We start from the raw sequence: 18,037 nt of genomic DNA, 5'->3' as shown, positions 1-18,037 counted from the left end.
ACTTCAGACCATGGACTGTGTCTGTACAAGGCAGCAGGCTTCCAGTCCAGTGGCTACTGAGCCATGTTTATACAGGTAGGGATTGTCAGATCCCTGTTTAAAAAACAGAAGCAATTTAGGATCCAGTGAAGAGGGAATTGGTAACATTTGGAAGGATATCAGGAGATGCTGGCATGCTGGGGGCAGTTAAATTATTTAAAAATCACTTTTCAAGCAGAAACTCAGACTCTGAAATTTAAATTAATGGTTATATGTCAGTATATGTATTTCCATGTTGAAGTGCTAGAAGTTTTTAAGTAGGCTGAGGAGATCAGAATTGGAGAATATGTTGAGTCAAAGTAAATAAACTACCATGTCTTCAAGCATTCATTACAATAGACTTTTTTCTATGAATCTAGTTCATCTTAGTATTAGAAAAAGTGTAATACAGCATTCTTAAGGGAGCAAAGAACCCTTCCTACAGTTATGTTTGGGTTCCAAAGTGGAAACAAAGTGAAAATTAGGAAATGGATTAAAATGGGAGCTGGAGGAGCAGCAAAATGAGTTAAGTCTTGGCAGCTAGCACTGGGCTCAAAACAGATGATTGAGAGGGATAAATAACACAAAAGGATTAAAGTGATGATCTAAAATGATAGGGATAACAATTATTCATTCACTATATCTGACAAACTAACAGGTATGGAGGATGAAATGAAATTTCCATGCTGACAGGTTTTAAATCAACTAAAGTATCTTCTCAGATAGTGCATTATTTAGACTCAGTCACAGAATCAGAGATTAAAAGAGTAATTTTATCTCAGAATTAGATAAACTGATTGAAGGAAAAATCAATTCTAAAAGGTCTTTAAGTGCATGTTTCTCAGTTTGTAAAATCCTACTCAAATTCCATTAAACAATTAATATGTGTTACTTCATTATAGGAAAAAGATGAAGTCATGTTTGACTTGACAACTCAGAACAAAAACCCCAAAACACAGATTGAGCAATCACAAGAAAATGTCTTGGGCCAGGACCTGGACATGATCCGCAGCTCTGGAGGGGATCAAGATTTGAAAAAGCATTGCCAGCAAATGTTGGAAATTCATCAAACTCCTGATTCACCAAAACACAATTTGAACAAAAACAAAGAGACTCCAAAAGATTTCCAGAATTTAATTGCAAGTATGTCTTCATGGGGCTCGCCTGAGGTCATGAGAAAGCAGGATATGAGCATGGAACTTCAACCAATGCTTCACCTGACACCCTTCTCAGAAGCTGAAAACACAGATTTTCAACTTGTGCACACGAGATCATCTCTGCAAGGAGATAATTCGATATCACTGGGATATTCTAACCTGGATGAAGATGGCAGTGGGGATGCAGCAGTGGGAGTGGACAGAAAATCTCCAGCTTTCTCTGAGAGCATCTATTCTGTTGATGATGATGAAGAAATGGAGAAGAAGCTGCTGGTAAGTGATATTTCTTATGAAACAGGACTGCTCAGTCCTGTGCCCCTGGGATCATTGAGGGGCCACAGGCTCCAAGTAGTAGAAACCTACACACTGCTGGGAGTAGGTCCAATGGAGTTCTGGACATACAATTATTAGTTCTTCCCTTACTGTAATAATAATTGATAAATTTGTGATAACGCTTAATGTGTCAGTAATTGAGCTTAACCTGTAAAAACTGCTACCACAGTACCTCTGCTTGGAATAAATAATAATTTATGCTTAATTGCATCTTAGTGTGTTGTAGTGTGTACTGTAACAACTCCCCACTTCTTCATCAATCTGTTGTTGAGACTCTGTTAGAATCTGTTAGAAGAGACTTTTCCAAAACTGGAGAATAGAGGCTTTCCTTTTTAATGGCAATATTTTCTATATTGTATACATATGCATATATTGACTGTATTCAGTAATTTCACAGGGAGATAGTCTGTACTTCAGAAAATTTATCTTTGGCTGTATATTTTTGTGCCTTGCTTTGATAGGTAATTAAATATAAATACATGTATCTTAAGACTATGAAAAGAGGAAAAAATTGAGATGGAATGGCTTCCAGAGAGCACCAGTGTTGCATTCATCATGGTATTTGCCATCCCTAACACTTGGATCAAGTAGGCATTTGCTAAAATCCACACTAGTAACAAATTTGTTATAAATGCAGAAACTGACAGCTACATTTAGAAAACCAAAGTAATGTGAAAATTTTTTCTCCAGCAGATGAGAGAAGCTGATAATCTGACTTTAACCCCCTCTGATTTACAAGATGATGAAAGATCAAGAGTGTCCGCGATGAGTGATGGATGTGGCAGCAGTAAGTTGAACTTTGTAGATTGCCTTTAGCTTTTGTTAACTTCAATATTCAAACATCTTTCTCCTTTCTCCCATTTTTATTTACTGTGGGTCTTGTATTGGAAAGCTATGCCTTAGGCAGGTGCTTCTTTGTTTAGGAAGAAAAAATATATATATGTATATTGTGCCCGCTTTTACCTTTTCATCTACATACAGGACAGAGGCAGGGGGTTTAAGTGAGTCCTGACTTAACTACAACACTTTCTCTGGTTCTAAAGGCAACAACTTACTGATTTTTAACTTAAGTTAGTTGAGATCTCAACCAAACAACTCAATCTGACCCTGCATTCATACAAGCAGAAGAAATCATGGGTATTTTGCAAGTGGTTGTTCTAGTTTCAAGTTCTTTCCATATTTATAACACTTTGTGGGGATGGGGGTTGTCTCTTCCTCCAGATACCAGCTTAAATTTGGCAGCTAATCTGAAGCAGGAGCTACAAACATCTGATCACCTGGATGCCAATGTCATGGCTTATCTGCACTACCGGGGAATGATTCCAGACATTATGGAGTCAATGAAAGAAAAGGAAATACTCTCACCACAGATGAAGGTAATGAATCATTAATATGAGCATACCAGCAAATTAAAACTGGACAGCAGAAATTAAATGGTGATATAAAATAGCTGCTCCATTTACACTAAAAACTGTTCTGTAATGGTTTAAACTTCAAGTTGATTATGGTTCTTGTCCTTGCATCTCTTGTACAGCATTACTGATATTGTAATTCTAGCTTGTACTTGCTAGAATTGAACTAGTTTTGCTAGGAGAACACTGATGCTCTTTCAGAATGAGGGGGTACAAGGACTGCTTATTCTGCTTTATGGGTTTGCCTTGGAGCCTTCACAGAAAGTCGTTTCAAAAGCAGCTGTAGCTGGCTGATATCGTGCTCCTCTGCCTGTTCTTGTCCTCCTGATGTGAAAACACCATTGCAAGGTGTGCAGAGATAGGCCAGAGCCAGTTCAAGCAACATGAGGAATATACAGAAGGCTGAGCAGTGAGTGTCACTCTAGTCAGTAAGGAAAGTTGAAGAAAGTATGTGCCTAGAGCTCTTTGGTTTGCAGAGCAAGTTCTCAACCATTTCAAAAACCTCCAGCTGTGGAATGGGAGAAATTCCCATCTATGAGAGAATACAGTAGGTTACAGTGAATAAGTAGGTTACAGTGAGTTCTCAAGCAGTAAGAAACTAGAAGAAATACCCTTCCTAGAACATGAATCCTGCCTCCTGATATGCTTAGCATGTTCCTTCAGCTTGCCCAACACAATGGAGGAAGACTTGTGCAAGGGGAGGGTAAGGCTGAATTCAAACTCACTCAAGCTAACTGGCGCAAGGTAACTCACAGGATGAAGGAGAGTGGGCCTTCATTGCTGCTCAAGTCAGAAGGAAGATCCTTCCCCATCCATCTGCCCTTCATAAGAGACATGATGCTCTAGGGTTGGAGGAGGAAGAACACAGGGAATAACTGATGTGATCCAGGAAAAGCCAAACATGCAAAGCTGATGAAACCATCTGCCAGCATTAGAACCAGTGCTGCCAGAAAAGTACATCAGGTGTACTGAATTGGAGATTCCTTACTGAGAGGCACTGAAGCACCCTCTTGCCATCCAGATACTTTTTCTAGAGAAGTTTGTTGCTTACCAGCAGCTTGTATTTGTGGTATCCTTGAGGCTGCCAAAATGAGTGAGCCCTACAGATTATAGATTATGTATATGTTAGTCCCTACAGACCTTTGTAATGTCTAACAGAACTGTAACAGGACAGTTCAAAGGTTTGGGTCCATGGGTGATACTCTCTGTCCTCCCAGTCAGAGGAAGGGGACCAAGGTGGAGGTGAATCCCTATCTGTGAAGCTGATGCAGTATTCAAGGTTTTCATTTTTATTATCATGGATTTACCTTTGAGAAGCCAGAAATGTTGGGTGCTTGTGTAATTCACCTGACCAAATGGGACAAGTGTCTCCACCAATAAGTTGGCCAAGGAAAGCTTTAAATTAGATGAGGAAAGGACTGGAGGAATGAAATCCCTCCTATTGTAAGAGATCAGATTCAAGACCACCAGAGGAACCTGGAAATAGGTAAGTCCATAGGACCCAAAGACATAAATCCCAGGGTCCTGAGGGAATTTTGCGGTTGCAATTCCCAGGCCATTCTCCATCATTTTTGAAAAGTCACAGCAGTCAGATAAAGTCCCGAGTGACTGGAGAAAAGGGAAGCATGGCACCCATTTTAAACAGGTTAATAACAAGCACCCTGGAAACTACTGATCTTTCAGCCTCACCTCACTTCCCCGTAAGACCATGGAATGGATTGGACACAAGTACAAAATTTCTTGTGATGAGACACTGGCACGGAGAGATGGTGGATCCCTAGAAGTCCATCCCAGAATCCATTCAAAATGAGATTGGATGGGGCTTTGCACGACCTGAAATAATAGAAGATATTCCCCATGCCTGTCACAGCAGAGTTGGACTCGATATGGTCTTGAAAGGTCCCTTCCAACTGAAAACTATTCTGTGGTTCTGTGTCTAAAAAATTCTGTGTCAGAGACTTCATGGAAGAGGTGAATTTTATTCTACCTTAAAAAAAAAAAAAAATCTGTTTCTTAGCTTCTTTTGTGGAGCATCAAAGTAGTTTTTACTGGCTGTACAATCTGACTGCATATTCCAGTTCTGAATGTTTAATTTGAGCACTTTACTGTGCTTTTGGTGTTAATGTTTACTAAAGGTTTTCATTGATTCTTGAAGTAATCACTATTTGGATTCCAGAAAAGCAACTCAAGTTTGTTCAAAAGTAATTAAAAAGTGCAAGGAAAGAATTTCAAGAGTTAAATACAAATACTCTGTGTTGATGTTGAAGTGTGTAGCAATGAGGAGCAGCTCCACATGGAGGCTGGGATATTTCTGATGAGATGTGTGTAAGAAAAGGATTTAAATCTCCAGTGACCTTCCTTGAAAAGAGGCCAGGAAACATCTGTGCATGATGTAATAGTTTGTGAACAGGGAATTTACTTAAAGTATTATTTGGCCTGACAATGTCAGAGGAAACAATTTCCACTGTGTAAATTATTAAAACTGGTTATTTTGGGAGTTGATATTTGTACATAATTTGCTAAATTAAGCCAAGGTTGTCTAAATGCATAATTCATTTTTCTGGCATCACTGGGGTTTAGTAACATAGCTTCAGACTTGATAGAATTTAGTTTACTCTAAGTTTTTAGAAAAGTCAGCTAAATGGTTCAGAAAAAAAGGTGAAGTACTACCCTTTGGAATAAACAATAATTTATGCTTAATTGCATCTTAGTGTGTTGATACAGACACCTTATTTTTGTTGTCTAGTACTATCGCATCCTACTCTTACACTGCCAGGATGCTGATGCCTGTTTCCTAATATTATCTTTCTCTTTTTTCTTTCTTTTCAGACTGTGCTGAAGATGGTGTATGAGGAGAGCCGCAAAATCTTGGCTCTGTCAGAGCATCCCTTTGGTTTCAGGGAGCTGAAGAACGTCCCTCAGGCCCGAGTGGCAATGGAGGGCTGGCAGAAGGAGGGATTATCCTTGCTGGATGCCATCCAGTCACTGAAGGATTACCTCAGCAAGGTGACAGATAGAGGAGACAAGGTATGGCAATAGAACACCCTTTAAAGCCAGGGAACCAGATTGTGTATATAGAGAGAAATGTATATTATATATATATATATATATATAAAATATGTTATGAGATACGTGTGTATGTATATATATGCTTGAGGAGTAAGAGACAGTACTCTTTAAACACTTCTAAAGGTGCTTAAATTAACAGATATACTCTTATGGTATGAAGAACCCTGGGCTTCAGACTGAGAGATTTTAAAAACATGTTTTAACAGGAAGCTTCAGGTGTTGCTGCTGACTGGAGAGGAGAACTTCTACAAGCAGTACAGAGTGTGCTCGAGAAGGAGAGAAATGTGTTGCAAATTGACTTGAAGTCTCACTTCTCCAGTCCTGCATCTGGTGACGCCAGTTCATTAGGGGAAAAGCTGGAATATATCATGAAACAACAAGTATGAAAAGCTCTTAAAGTGTTCTGCTCATAAATCACTTTTTTTATTCTTTTTCATTTTTTATTTTTTTTCCATTTTATTGCTTCTATTGTTAAATCTTGTGTGTTAATGCAGATGGCGTGGGATCAGTAGCTTTTAGAGTTTCTGTTGTGGCAGCATTTTTCTTGAACTTTGTACATTGTGTTACAAAGCCTATTGATTATTTTAGCTGCCATCAAGAGAGACTGTGGCAGTGAACAGGAAATACTCAACTGGATTCTTTCCCTCCTTTCCATTTGTCTAGAACTTCACAAAGCTCTCTTGCAAAGAGTATATATTGACTAACTCTGAGTCTGGGGGCTTTTTTCCAATAATATTTCGTTTCTAGGTTGTAGTAATCATGTATAAACCCAACAAGGCAAGTGAAGTGGGGGTTTTCCTTTTACATAATGTTGACATTTGGCATTAATGTGAAGCCTGAACTTAGTAATTTGAGTACAAAACTTGTACTGCAAGATTTCCCTTATTTATCCTTGCAGAATATATGGAAATAGCCTTGTAGTTTGAATAGGCCTTGGTTTGTTTCAGGAGGAGCAGAGGCAGATGGTTGTGGAGCACCTCTTCTCCTCAGACAGGAACAGCCTGCTCTCAGAAATCCAGGACCTCCGAGCTCAGCTCCGCATGACACATCTCCAGAACCAGGAGAAGCTCCAGCAGCTCCAGGAAACCCTGACCAAGGCTGAAGATCATGGGAACAAACAGGAGCACCAGCTCCGGAGGAAAGGTAGTTCTTACTGTTTTGTCAGGTCTTTCTGTCTTCTACATCAGTTCCTTTTGGCTCTCAAAGGTAAAAGGCAAAAAAAGGTGCCTTGCAAAGAAGTGGATGCTGTGCAATTCCTCAGTTTGACTGAATGCACTCAGGTAGCCCATGGTGTTAGCAGCTCTTTCTCATATCAGTAGTTAAGACAAATCTATGAAAAGCACAGAGAAACTGTAAAATAACCCAAAGCAATAGAACTGAAATAGTGTATACATGGAGGAAACCCAGCAAGGACAGTAAACCCCCTGTTTGTTTGCAGAGCATTGTTTATCTGTATGTTTGCTGGTAGAGAATCACAGAGTCGTTAAGGTTGGGTAAGACCTTTAACACTGTGGAGTCCCACCATAAACAGTGCCAAGCCCACTGCTGAACCCTGTTCCTGACTAAATAAGCAAGCCTTGGTTTTCACGGCAGGTTCCCTTTGTGTAATAAAGAAACAAGTGCAAGTGACCTTGATCAAAAATAAACATCTCTCTTCAAAGCAAAACACTGCTTTTTCCTACTTTTTGTTTTTCCATCATATTCAGGATTCAGCCATTTAATAGCACATGCACTAGTCCAGTAGAGGGAAATTTTCTGAAAATCCAGAAGCTTATTGCTAATTTCATTTACATAATACTGTAGACATAGGTACATTAATTATTTTTAAGTACTTATCAAACAGGAACGTCCAAATTTAGAGAGAGTTGTTTCCCTTAACTCACTAGCTGGCAAAACAGGTTCTTATATAGTGATTCCTGTCATAAAATGTTTATGTAAGTGGATAAGTTTGTTTAATGAAGTTTAAAATCCATTAGTGATATTACAGAATATCACAATGATAGAATCATATTGTGTGTGCATCTTTCTGCTGATTCCTCTCATGTTTGAAGAGATTAATCCTTCAGACAAGAACACTTCAATACAGCTGATTTTTCCTAATTTAAATTAGTGTGATATCATATTGTCAAGGTCTCTGTAATATACATAACTGTTATAGTGTTTTCTTATCCTAGTTGAATTATTGGAGTATAAGCTTCAGCAGGAAAAATCTATTGTAAGTGACTTGCACAGCACCCTCTCTGAGGAGCAGAAAAGATCCTCTGAAACATGTGATCTCCTGAATCAAGAAAAAGCATCCCTGAAATCAGAGCTTTCTGGAAGCAAGCAAGAGAATGAAAGGTTGCAGAAATCCCTGGAAGAGCTTCAGAAGGAAATAAATAATTTACGGTGAGAAGCAGATTTATTCATTTATTTGATTTATCAGCAGGTCTGAAAGAGGTTTGTACTAATTGGATCCATAAAGGGCTTAGCACTTGGAAACACAGGGAGGAAAACTAGGATCTCTCACTTTCAAGGGTTATGTTTTCTTTACTAAACTCTGTCATCTTGGGTATGTTCCTTTCCCACTCCCTTCTTAGTGTATGCCAATATTTTGCTCTCATCTCACAGGATAACAGCTTTGCTCTGCCAGGATAAATAACCCATCCCCTAACTGTTAGTAAATTGAGCAATTCTAGCTTGGCTTGCAGGGTGGTAAATATTTTCAGATGCTAGCTAGCTGTGACTTGAAAACTGACCCTCTTCAGAAAGACTAGAGGCCAACTTAAAGAAACAAAGCAATAGGAAGAACTCGGAGAAACCAACCCAAAATGTCTTGCTTGTGATGCTGGTGAGGGGTGTTCTCTTCTGCTCATAGAAACTTTGTTTTGAACTTTGCAGTGTCGAATTGGAGAAAAAAGAAAAGGATTTGGCAGCTGCACTTGAAGACTTGCAGGCTGAGCAGCTGAAGGGATCTGAGCTGCGGGGTTGGTTTGAGGAACAGCAGCGTCAGCAGAGGAAAGCAGAGGATGAGAAGACAAAGGCCATGGAGGTAACGCCCAGCTCCCCTGGGGCATGATGTTAACTAGCAGGTTATTTGTGCAGTCTTCTTCAACCTCCACTGTTTATTGTGTAGTAACTGTTAAAACCCCCATCCCTTTTATGAATGTGCACGGCACTTTTCTGAATTTTCACAGAATCAAAGCTTTCAGCTGCTTTCATGAATTGCATGTGCAGAAACAAACCAAGGTTGAATGCATTGTTGGGGTGTTTTTTCCACATCTTAGTGTTTTTTCCTTTCTCATTTTCCCTTGCTGAGTAGAGATAGCCAGATTCTACAGCTGTGTAACTGCACCCTTAATTCCAGAGCAAACTTACCATGAGGGTGTGAAGTGTATGATCTCTGAGATTATAAAGAAAACCACCCAATGATAAATAGGTTTGGCAGAGAGTGAGTAGAGCCTTTTCAGTATAATATGTATTTTTGGAGGTTAACCAAAATCGTCCTGTTCCCTTCTAAATAGAACAGAAAACAAATGAACAGCTTTCTCTCCAAAATTGTAATAGCAATGACTCAGTGCTTGTAAAAGGCCTACAGTAAATGGAAAAGGAGAAAGATTTAACATAAACCATTTCTTAAACCCCAAAACTAAACTCTCAAAAAGAACTCCAAACAATCCTACTTAAATTCCCGAAGTGGGGAAACACAATTCTGACTATTTCCTTGTAGTCTGGCTTCTCCTGTCCTCTTCCTGGTAGGTGTTTAGGTTTGTGAATTATTTTTCTTGGGATATTTGTTAGTGCTGCATGGTTAGGAAATGCTGCTACTATCCTCCTCCTTTTCAGAAACCTGCTCTTGCAAGGAGGACAGAGTAGCCAAGGCCAGGAGAAAAGTGCTTTTTCCCAAGGTTAGCTATTCCAAAGATGAGTCTGGCATTCACAGATCTTTATTGAAGCCCCCTTATGGAAAACTTCTGCCATTTAGCATCTGCCCTGGCTTTCTAGGAGATAACAAATGGTGCTGGCTGGGTGGGGGCAGAGTTAGACCTCCCTACCAGGACAGGAGTGCCAGCTCTGACTGTCTGCAGTGCCCTACAACTGCCCCTTCATTCCCTGCCTTTCTTTCTGAAGAAAGGACCTAGGGATGGTCCTTTCTTTAAAGGGAAAGAGGGTAGATTTAGATTAGCCATAAGGAAGAAATTCTTTCCTGTGAGAGTGGTGAGGCCCTGGCACCCAGATTACCCACAGCAGCTGCTGCTGCCCCATCCCTGGAAGTTTCCAAGGCTGGGCTGGAGAGGACTGGGAGCAACCTGGGATAGTGGAAGGTGTCCCTGCCCATGGAAGAGAGTGGAAATGAGATGAGCTTTAATGCCCTTTCCAACCCAGACCATTCTGTGATTATTTTTATCAGTCTCTGCTCTAAGCTTTGAAGAGATGGGCTGCCAAGTCCTGAAGCTTTACATCCACTCTTACTGCTTAGATTTTTCTTTTTAAAATGACAGACTTATTGCTGTTTCAGATGTTACTTATTAATGGGACTGAGTGATGTAAAAAGTAGTGATTTCCAAGAAATAATGTACTGGCAGATACATTAAAATGGTAATTTTGGGGTTTGTTGCTTGGTGCCAGATTGCTAAGGAGCATTTTTCTGACACCTGTAATTTTAAATTAAGCTTTTTAATATCTGAACTACTCTAGCTAAGTCTTGAATATCTTTTTGGATAAAACAGGAGGTTGAAAATTGCTGAACACCAAGGAGTGTTTGTGCTGGGATATATGAATGTGTTCTCTCCCCTTGTGCCCAGGAGCTGCAGGCTGCCCTGGATGTGCAGTCAGTGCAGAACTGCCAGCTGGCCGTGTCCTTGGAGCACGAGAGAACAGTGGCAGACAACCTCCGCAAGGAGCTGCAGATCGAGCACTCCCGCTGCGAGGCCCTGCTGTCCCAGGAGCACACCAAACTCAGGGAGCTCCAGAAAAACCTGGAGGCTGAGAAGAATCATTCCTTGGAGCTCCTGGATTCCTTGAATCACGAGCGTGTTTTGACAGAGCAGTTGAGCCTGAGAGTGAAGGAAGGAGCCTCCTGCCAGCACAGGGAGTCACTGCTGGAACAAGCCTTTGTCCGGGAGCTCCAAGCCCAGCTGGAAGAGGAGAGGGCCCGAACTATGGAGCTTGCTGCTGTCATTGAGAAAATGCACCAGAAGGCCATCCTGTCCAAAAGGCAGCTGGAGGCTGAGGTGCAGATGTGCTGTGAGGAAACCCAGAAGGAGAGGGAGGTCAGTGACAAGCTGCGAGCCACCCTGGAGTCTCTGCAGGCACAAAAGCAAGAGGTGATCCGTTCCTTGGAGGCCCAGAGGGAGAGGGAAATCAAGCTGAAAGTTGACTGGGAACAACTGCAGTCACTCTTCAAGCTGCTTAAAGAGCAAGATAAGAACAGGAGAGAGGAGAGGGAGAGAGAGCGGAAACAGCAGCAACAGACAGAGCTACAGAAACAGAAGGACTGGCAGAGGGATCAGGAGAGACTGGTGAGAATGCCCTGCCTTGCACTGAAATAGCCACACACTGGGATTTAACCCTCTGGATGGTGTTCGTGGACTGGAATGTTCCCTTCTGTTAAAGCATTCTGAAAAATGCATTAAATGACCTCTTCTCCTGCTTTTCTAAAATGTAGATGTTTTCAGGGGATTGTGTCTGGGCTTATTGTTGAGGGAAGATGATCTTTAAATTTCTGCCGGGAATTGCTTGTTCTTCACAGGTGGGAATGAATATGGGTTAAATGCAGGATGGAACCTAACTAGGTTTCATGTCATTGCCCTTATTTTGAGCTAGGATCCCAAGCGTGGCTTGACACAGTATTGGTTTCACCCTGGGTTTCTCCTTGGATGGAGACAATGCCCACTCCAGTGTCATTAAATGGCTTCCTGGTGGCCCTGGAAGGCAGTGCTCTAAGCCTTCCCCCAAAAGTGGTCTGGCCATTAAGGAACACCCAGATGGATATGCTAATTAGGTGTGGTGACACTTATATAAGATTCAATTAACTACTGCTTACTCTGTTCAAACAGCAAAACTTGGAACGGCAACACCAAAGGGATGAACAAAGAATTAAAGAACTGCAGGAAATACTGGCAGTATTAAAAGAAAGAGAAAAAGAAAGAAATCCTCCAATTCCAAACTGTCGGGAGGAACTCTTGTGTACCTCAAGCAAAGATGGAAGTGCCACACAGCCTGTGACAAAAGAAACTGAAAAACCCCACTTACAACAGCAGCAACAACAGCTGGAGAAGATAAGGCAGCAGTTGCTCTTTGTGGCTGCACACCTGAATGAGTTTATATATAAAACTCTAGATAAGTGAGTTCATAAAATAGCACTTTGCTTTCCATCCTGCTTCTTAACTTTTGTGGGTCATGGCTGAGAGCCCTTAGCTCTTTTAATTCTTAAAAATTACCAGAACTTGCTCATTTCTCTGTGTATTTGTAGTAATTTGTGTGGTAAATATTGCACAAGTAAAGCCTTAGAACTTTAAAGGTCACATAGTGGGAAGAAGCAATTAAATGTGTGTAAACATTCTAACAAATCAACCTGATACTGAAAAGATATTTCTGTCTAACAGAACGGTTAATGATTGGTCTGCATCAAATGATGAAGCTGTAGCCTCTTTACTACAGACATTAAGGGAACTAAAATCAGATTTATTGTCTCCTCCTACATCTCAGGTAAGGAAAATATTAACATATTTTCTCTGTTTTGTTGTATTGCAGAGTCTGCAATAAAGAGAGTGTTTTTTTCCTAGATATGTAATGCATCCAAGGATCACAAGCCTTGGGATGTGTTGCTGTAGCTTCTTTATGCATCCAGAGACAGTTGTTTTCCACCAAAATGCCCAGTACTTTTCAAAAAGCACCATAGTGGTTTGTAATCTCAGGAAGGTTGTTCTGACCCAAATTTGCAGTATTGCAAATATTTTTGCAATAAATAAATAAAATTTGCAAATGAAAAATCCCTGGTAAGCCCAGGGATTACCAAAGACCCAAGGTCAGGTCTATTGATACAAAATACATAAAAGCATAACTTTTAGATTCCATCTGATTCCTCAGATAACTGCAATTTTATGTCTTTCTCCTGCAAGAGACAGAGATCTATGACTGATATGTGAAAAGGTTTTTGTACCTTCTGTTCACAAGTCTGATGTGTGACAAGCTGCCTTGGCATGTTGCAGCTCTGCCTGTGTCTACCTGCTTACAAAATACAGTTAATATTTTCCTTCTGTCACCTGTGCAGCCACACAGGTGGTTGCCAAATGGATCATCTCCAGCCTTGAGGAGAGGGGTGTGCAGCCTCTTCTCCAAGTTCATGGGGTTATTTTGGTTAAGCCTTCCTCTCAAACCTCTAGAGCTGTCAGCTGTAGACAAAACTCTTGTTAGAGCAAGAGTTCCCTCCTTCAGGGACTGACCACACAAAAATTAAAGAACTCAAGTTTCCTGACTTAAATTTTGTTTAACAGAAAGAGTGTTCAGTAGAGCACTTTAAAGACACATGCCTTTCTAGAGCTTAGGAGTAAAAACTCCACCTCAATAGCTTTTCTTCTGTGGGCACAATCAATCCCTCCTCTCTGCCCTCTTTTCAGGCTTTGATTTATTTTTATTTTCCCCAGAATCACCTTTTCCTTCAGTCTCCTCCCTGAATTTCTCCTTCCTTTAAGGAATTGAACCACACGCTCAGGAGACCAAAGGAATTTTCTGCTGTTCCCATCTTGAGCTGCAATAAATTGGGGAGCATCAGACAGGGAACCTGGCAAAATGTCAGCTTGGATAAATCTGTGCCAAATGGAGCTGTCTGGTCAATCAGCTGCCAAATGGTGCAGTAGAAGTCAAGGACGTAGATGAGTCATGTAGAACTCCTTCAGATACTACAGATTGTACTGAAATAATTTGCTAGGAGAAACTGGTTTGTACTGGCTTCTCTAATGTATAGATTTTATTTCAAGGGATAAAACATCAACTACCATTAAAAAAAAAAAGTCTTCTATTTCTTTTGTGATCTACTGCATCATGCAGTGATGTAACTGATGACCAGTAAATTTGTAGTGGATACAAAGAGGGTTATGGAGGCAGAACTTCCATGAAGAATTGGAGCTGAAGTCTTGGATCTCATTCCTACAAGAGACGATTTATCACAGAAGTGATTTTCACAGAATCACAGCATGATTTGGGCTGGAAGGGACCTTAAAGCCCATCTCGTTCCACCCCCTGCCACAGGCAGAGACACCTTCCCCTAGACCAGATTGCTTCAAGCCCTATCCAGCCTGACCCTGGACACTTCCAGGGATGGGCCAGCCACAGCTTCTCTGGACAACGGACCCAGAATTGGATGTGTGATTTTTCAGAATTTTTCACAGCTTGTTTTTGTTATATGTGCAACTTGGTTTTGCATGTAAACAGACATCTTCACTATTTCTGTGCTGCCTGTGGATGGAGAAGAAAGTCAGATGAAAGTCAGAAGGGCTTTTCATGCATTTCAGTTTCCCATTGTGCTGTTTAACACCTGAATACCATTACTGGTTTTTGGGCTCATTGTTACTACATTTTAATTTGTCACCAAGTTGGGCTATTACTCGGTTTGAGATGTTTGATTGTGGAAGTAATGTGCAAAACCCATTGTGACTCACTTCCTTTAGGTTTCTGTTTTAGATGAGATCTACAGGTGATGCTGACCCTATTCAAGAGCTGGAAAGAGAGGCTTGGCAACGAGAGAGGAACACGCTGCAGAACATGCTGAAACAGGCAGAAGCCCAGCTGGCTAAAGCCAAGGCTGAAATTGAAAACAAACCTGTGGCAGAAACTTCCCATCCTAAGGTAAAATCATGGGGATAGCCAGCAAAGAGGGTCTCTGGAGCTTGGAGAGCCAGGAGGTGTCATTTCAGCCTGATCTGCTGAGGAAAAAAGGGATCTGTCAGATTATGGCAATTATCTTTCACTTACTGCTGTATTCTTCAGTTGCTATTTTTAAAGGTTGATTTTCTAGATTAACAGTTCGATATATTATTTTAAATTAGAAACTTTCCCCATATGTACCTCATCAGAGAAGTTTCTTTGGAACTTTCTCAGTGTTAGACGGGAACTTGCATCAAAAGTAATCTGGATCTTTGGAATTTCTTTCCACTCTTAAATGAGAGGGAGACTCGGATTTCTTGTCTAAGCTTGAAAATAGAAAACACTCATTTTTAATCCCTGCTCACTAATCTTAAATACTTTTTATTTTTCTGACACTTTGATTGTAATCAAATCTGATAGACATATCTCCCACCATGCTTTTTGGCTATTTTGTTTTTTTAAGCAGATATATTTTCTTTATTAAAGAGTTAAACTGTTTCAGAGTTTTGAGTATGACAGTTTTGCTTGAAAACATTCAAGAGATTTAAAGAGGTCTGACAATCCAAATCTGGGTGGGTTTTAGCAGTGTACAGAATTGGTTTCGCTGTCCTTGCGTCCTCAGTCTGGACATTTGACCTAAGAACACCTTGTTTGTGGCTGGGTTTTTGAGACAGTAACTGTGAAAAGAAATGAACTTTTTAATTATTTTTTTCCTTTCTGCAGTTGCAGAGACTGTATCGAAAGTACATTCGAGCAGAGAGCTTTAGAAAGGCCCTGGTTTATCAGAAGAAATACCTCCTGCTGCTGCTTGGTGGGTTTCAGGACTGTGAGCAGGCCACCCTCTCTCTCATTGCCCGCATGGGAATCTACCCCTCTCCTGCAGACCTGCAGCTCTCTGCATCGCACTCTCGGCCTTTCACCAAGTTCAGGTGTGCAGCCAGAGCCATCATTGCCATTTCAAGGTAAAGCCACAGCACTCCCTGTCTCCTCTATGTAATGTTTTCTTGGACACTTAAAAAAACCTGATAGTTCCTGTGGTTTATCCTTCATTAATACTAAGCAAAAGCAATCTCCCAAACTGGTTCAAGCATGATTTGTTAGCTGAGTTTGATCTGTATTAAAGATTTGTAAAAAACATCTTTAGGATGAAAGAGGGTAGATTTAGATGGGATATTGGGAAGGAATTTTTCCCTGTGAGGATGGGGAGGCCCTGGCACAGGGTGCTCAGAAAAAATGTGGCTGCCCCATCCCTGAGGGTGTTCCAGGCCAGGTTGGACAGGGCTTGGAGCAGCCTGGGATAGTGGAAGGTGTCCCTGCCCATGGCAGGAGGATGGAACAAGGTGGGCTTCTTCAGGATCCCTTTCAGTCTGAACCGTTCCTTATTCTATGAAAAAGCTACTCGAGTGATACCCAACTGCAATATATTTGGGAACCAGTGCACAGCATTACAAACTCAAGCCCAAATGGGCTTTAAGCCCATTTAATGAAAAAAGAGCAGTTTTAAATGTAATAGGTGGTTATTTCTGAGCAATTTCCTTGTCTAGTTAAAATGATTACTAGCAAGTTTCTATCAGGAGATGGATGACACAGAGTCTTTGACATGAATAATAAACAGCAAAGGCTGCAGGAACTCCAAACTCCTCCTCTCAGGTAGGAAAAGCTCTCCGGAAATAAGAAGCAGAGCTAAAACAAGCAAGTCTTTTCAGCAGTTCAAAGATCATTGCAGGGTAAATGGGCTAACCAGCATTCCAGAGACTGAATTTGAAGAATTCTCTGTCATTCCCACAATTATTGCTTATGCTTAATAGGTTCTATACCAACAAATAATATTCAAATTTGATGTATTTCTGCTTATTTTTAATGCTTGTACAAATTTGTTTTCCTACCAAGGTTGAAGTTTTTGGTGAAGAAGTGGAACAAAGTTGGCAGGAAGAGCACACACGGTGAAAGCATTTCTCACAGCACAGGAGGTAACACAGGTACGTGTTTGGACAAGTACATTGTTTTCTTTGTAATTTCTCTTCAGTGATGTGTTTGATTTAAAAACAAAACCAAAGGGGGAAAATCTGTAGAGCAGATGGATAGATGTTCTGATGCAGGTGAATAAGGGCTTGAGTTACTTGAGGAACACTTGAGTGTTCCTTTGAGTTACTGTTCATAAGAATTTGAGTTCCTTTGTAAGAATTCCAACAAACATCTTAATGCAGCACCCAGTATTGGGGAACTGTTGTCCTTAATGTAAATTCCCATTACTTGTGCCTTTTCAATGCTAAACAAATTTCACATTAAATAGTGTATTTTTCATAGCCTAGTACTATGTAATTTTCACTGTTTCTAAGTTGATGGAAATACTTACTTTAAAAGAAAGCACCACCTTTGTACATAAACCCACTGTGGTATGAGTCCTAAGAAACTTGAATCCTCAAATGCTGAACTTGAAATAACAATTCTGTTAAATATGGTTAGAACAAAAAACCCCCACACAAACAAAAAAAGCAGTTAGCTGTAGAAAGTGTATTTACCTGCATTTAAAACCAAACTGAAGCACCCTCTGCTGCCATTTCCATGGGTTTATTGGATGTGTTTATTGTTATGTGTTCTCAATGGTTCCTAGTGCATATTTTTTATCCCTTCATATCTACCACAGCCTCTGGTGCCAGAACAGAAGTCCTGAAGGAGCAGCAGCCCCCAGCTGTTCCTGCCAGCTCTCCCCCTACCCGGGACAGGGGCACAGGGCAGTGCCACAGGACCAGCTGTGCTGCGAGGTTCACGAGCCTCTCCCCACGCTGCTCCTCCCACTCACACAGCAGGTCAGTCTGCAAACATGGGAGATGCTTCAAATTATTCTAGAGTGGTTTGGAGGGCTGTGCTTGTCACAAACAGCTAGGTAGTCTTCTGGTTTGCATGGAATTTAGCCAAATGTTTTGGAGAGTTTGAGACCTGCAAGCAGTTCCAAAAGACTTAATTCTACCCCACCCTATTCCTCTGTCATATGCCTGTTTCTGGAAGCTCTGCTAAGAAAAGTCACCTGTATGATATGGAACAGAATATTAATAACAGCAGCCCTGGCTGGTGCTCAGTGGGACTGGATTAGTGGTGGCTCAGGTCTGATGTAGATCCAAAGAAGGCTAAAGGATGCCTGTTGCAGCTGTTGTTTCCAGGAACAGATGGAAGGGGTGGTGGTGGTGGTTCCAGTTTTCT

General features: G+C 40.9%; 1 protein-coding gene across 9 annotated transcripts in view; it reads left to right on the top strand.

Annotated features, from left to right (window-relative positions):
- Positions 1–18,037, top strand: part of PCNT (pericentrin) — a 70,972-nt gene that overhangs the window by 50,953 nt on the left and 1,982 nt on the right. For 7 of the 9 annotated variants that reach the window (XM_083864961.1, XM_083864964.1, XM_083864958.1 and 4 more), the window contains 15 exons: positions 921–1,448; positions 2,199–2,295; positions 2,730–2,884; positions 5,750–5,947; positions 6,196–6,369; positions 6,937–7,132; positions 8,164–8,377; positions 8,870–9,020; positions 10,774–11,490; positions 12,028–12,314; positions 12,577–12,679; positions 14,654–14,818; positions 15,560–15,798; positions 16,727–16,815; positions 17,484–17,646. In XM_083864961.1, coding sequence (XP_083721087.1) covers positions 921–1,448; positions 2,199–2,295; positions 2,730–2,884; positions 5,750–5,947; positions 6,196–6,369; positions 6,937–7,132; positions 8,164–8,377; positions 8,870–9,020; positions 10,774–11,490; positions 12,028–12,314; positions 12,577–12,679; positions 14,654–14,818; positions 15,560–15,798; positions 16,727–16,815; positions 17,484–17,646 — 3,476 coding nt within the window. Of the gene's footprint in view, positions 1–920; positions 1,449–2,198; positions 2,296–2,729; positions 2,885–5,749; positions 5,948–6,195; positions 6,370–6,936; positions 7,133–8,163; positions 8,378–8,869; positions 9,021–10,773; positions 11,491–12,027; positions 12,315–12,576; positions 12,680–14,640; positions 14,819–15,559; positions 15,799–16,726; positions 16,816–17,483; positions 17,647–18,037 lie in introns of those variants that run through there. The other 2 variants (XM_083864960.1, XM_083864965.1) reach the window with 2 other exon arrangements.

The sequence above is a fragment of the Zosterops lateralis genome, assembly GCF_965231275.1.
Source record: "Zosterops lateralis genome assembly, chromosome: 7".
NCBI classification, from domain to species: Eukaryota; Metazoa; Chordata; class Aves; order Passeriformes; family Zosteropidae; genus Zosterops; species Zosterops lateralis.
This window is presented reverse-complemented; position numbering and strand designations above follow the sequence as displayed.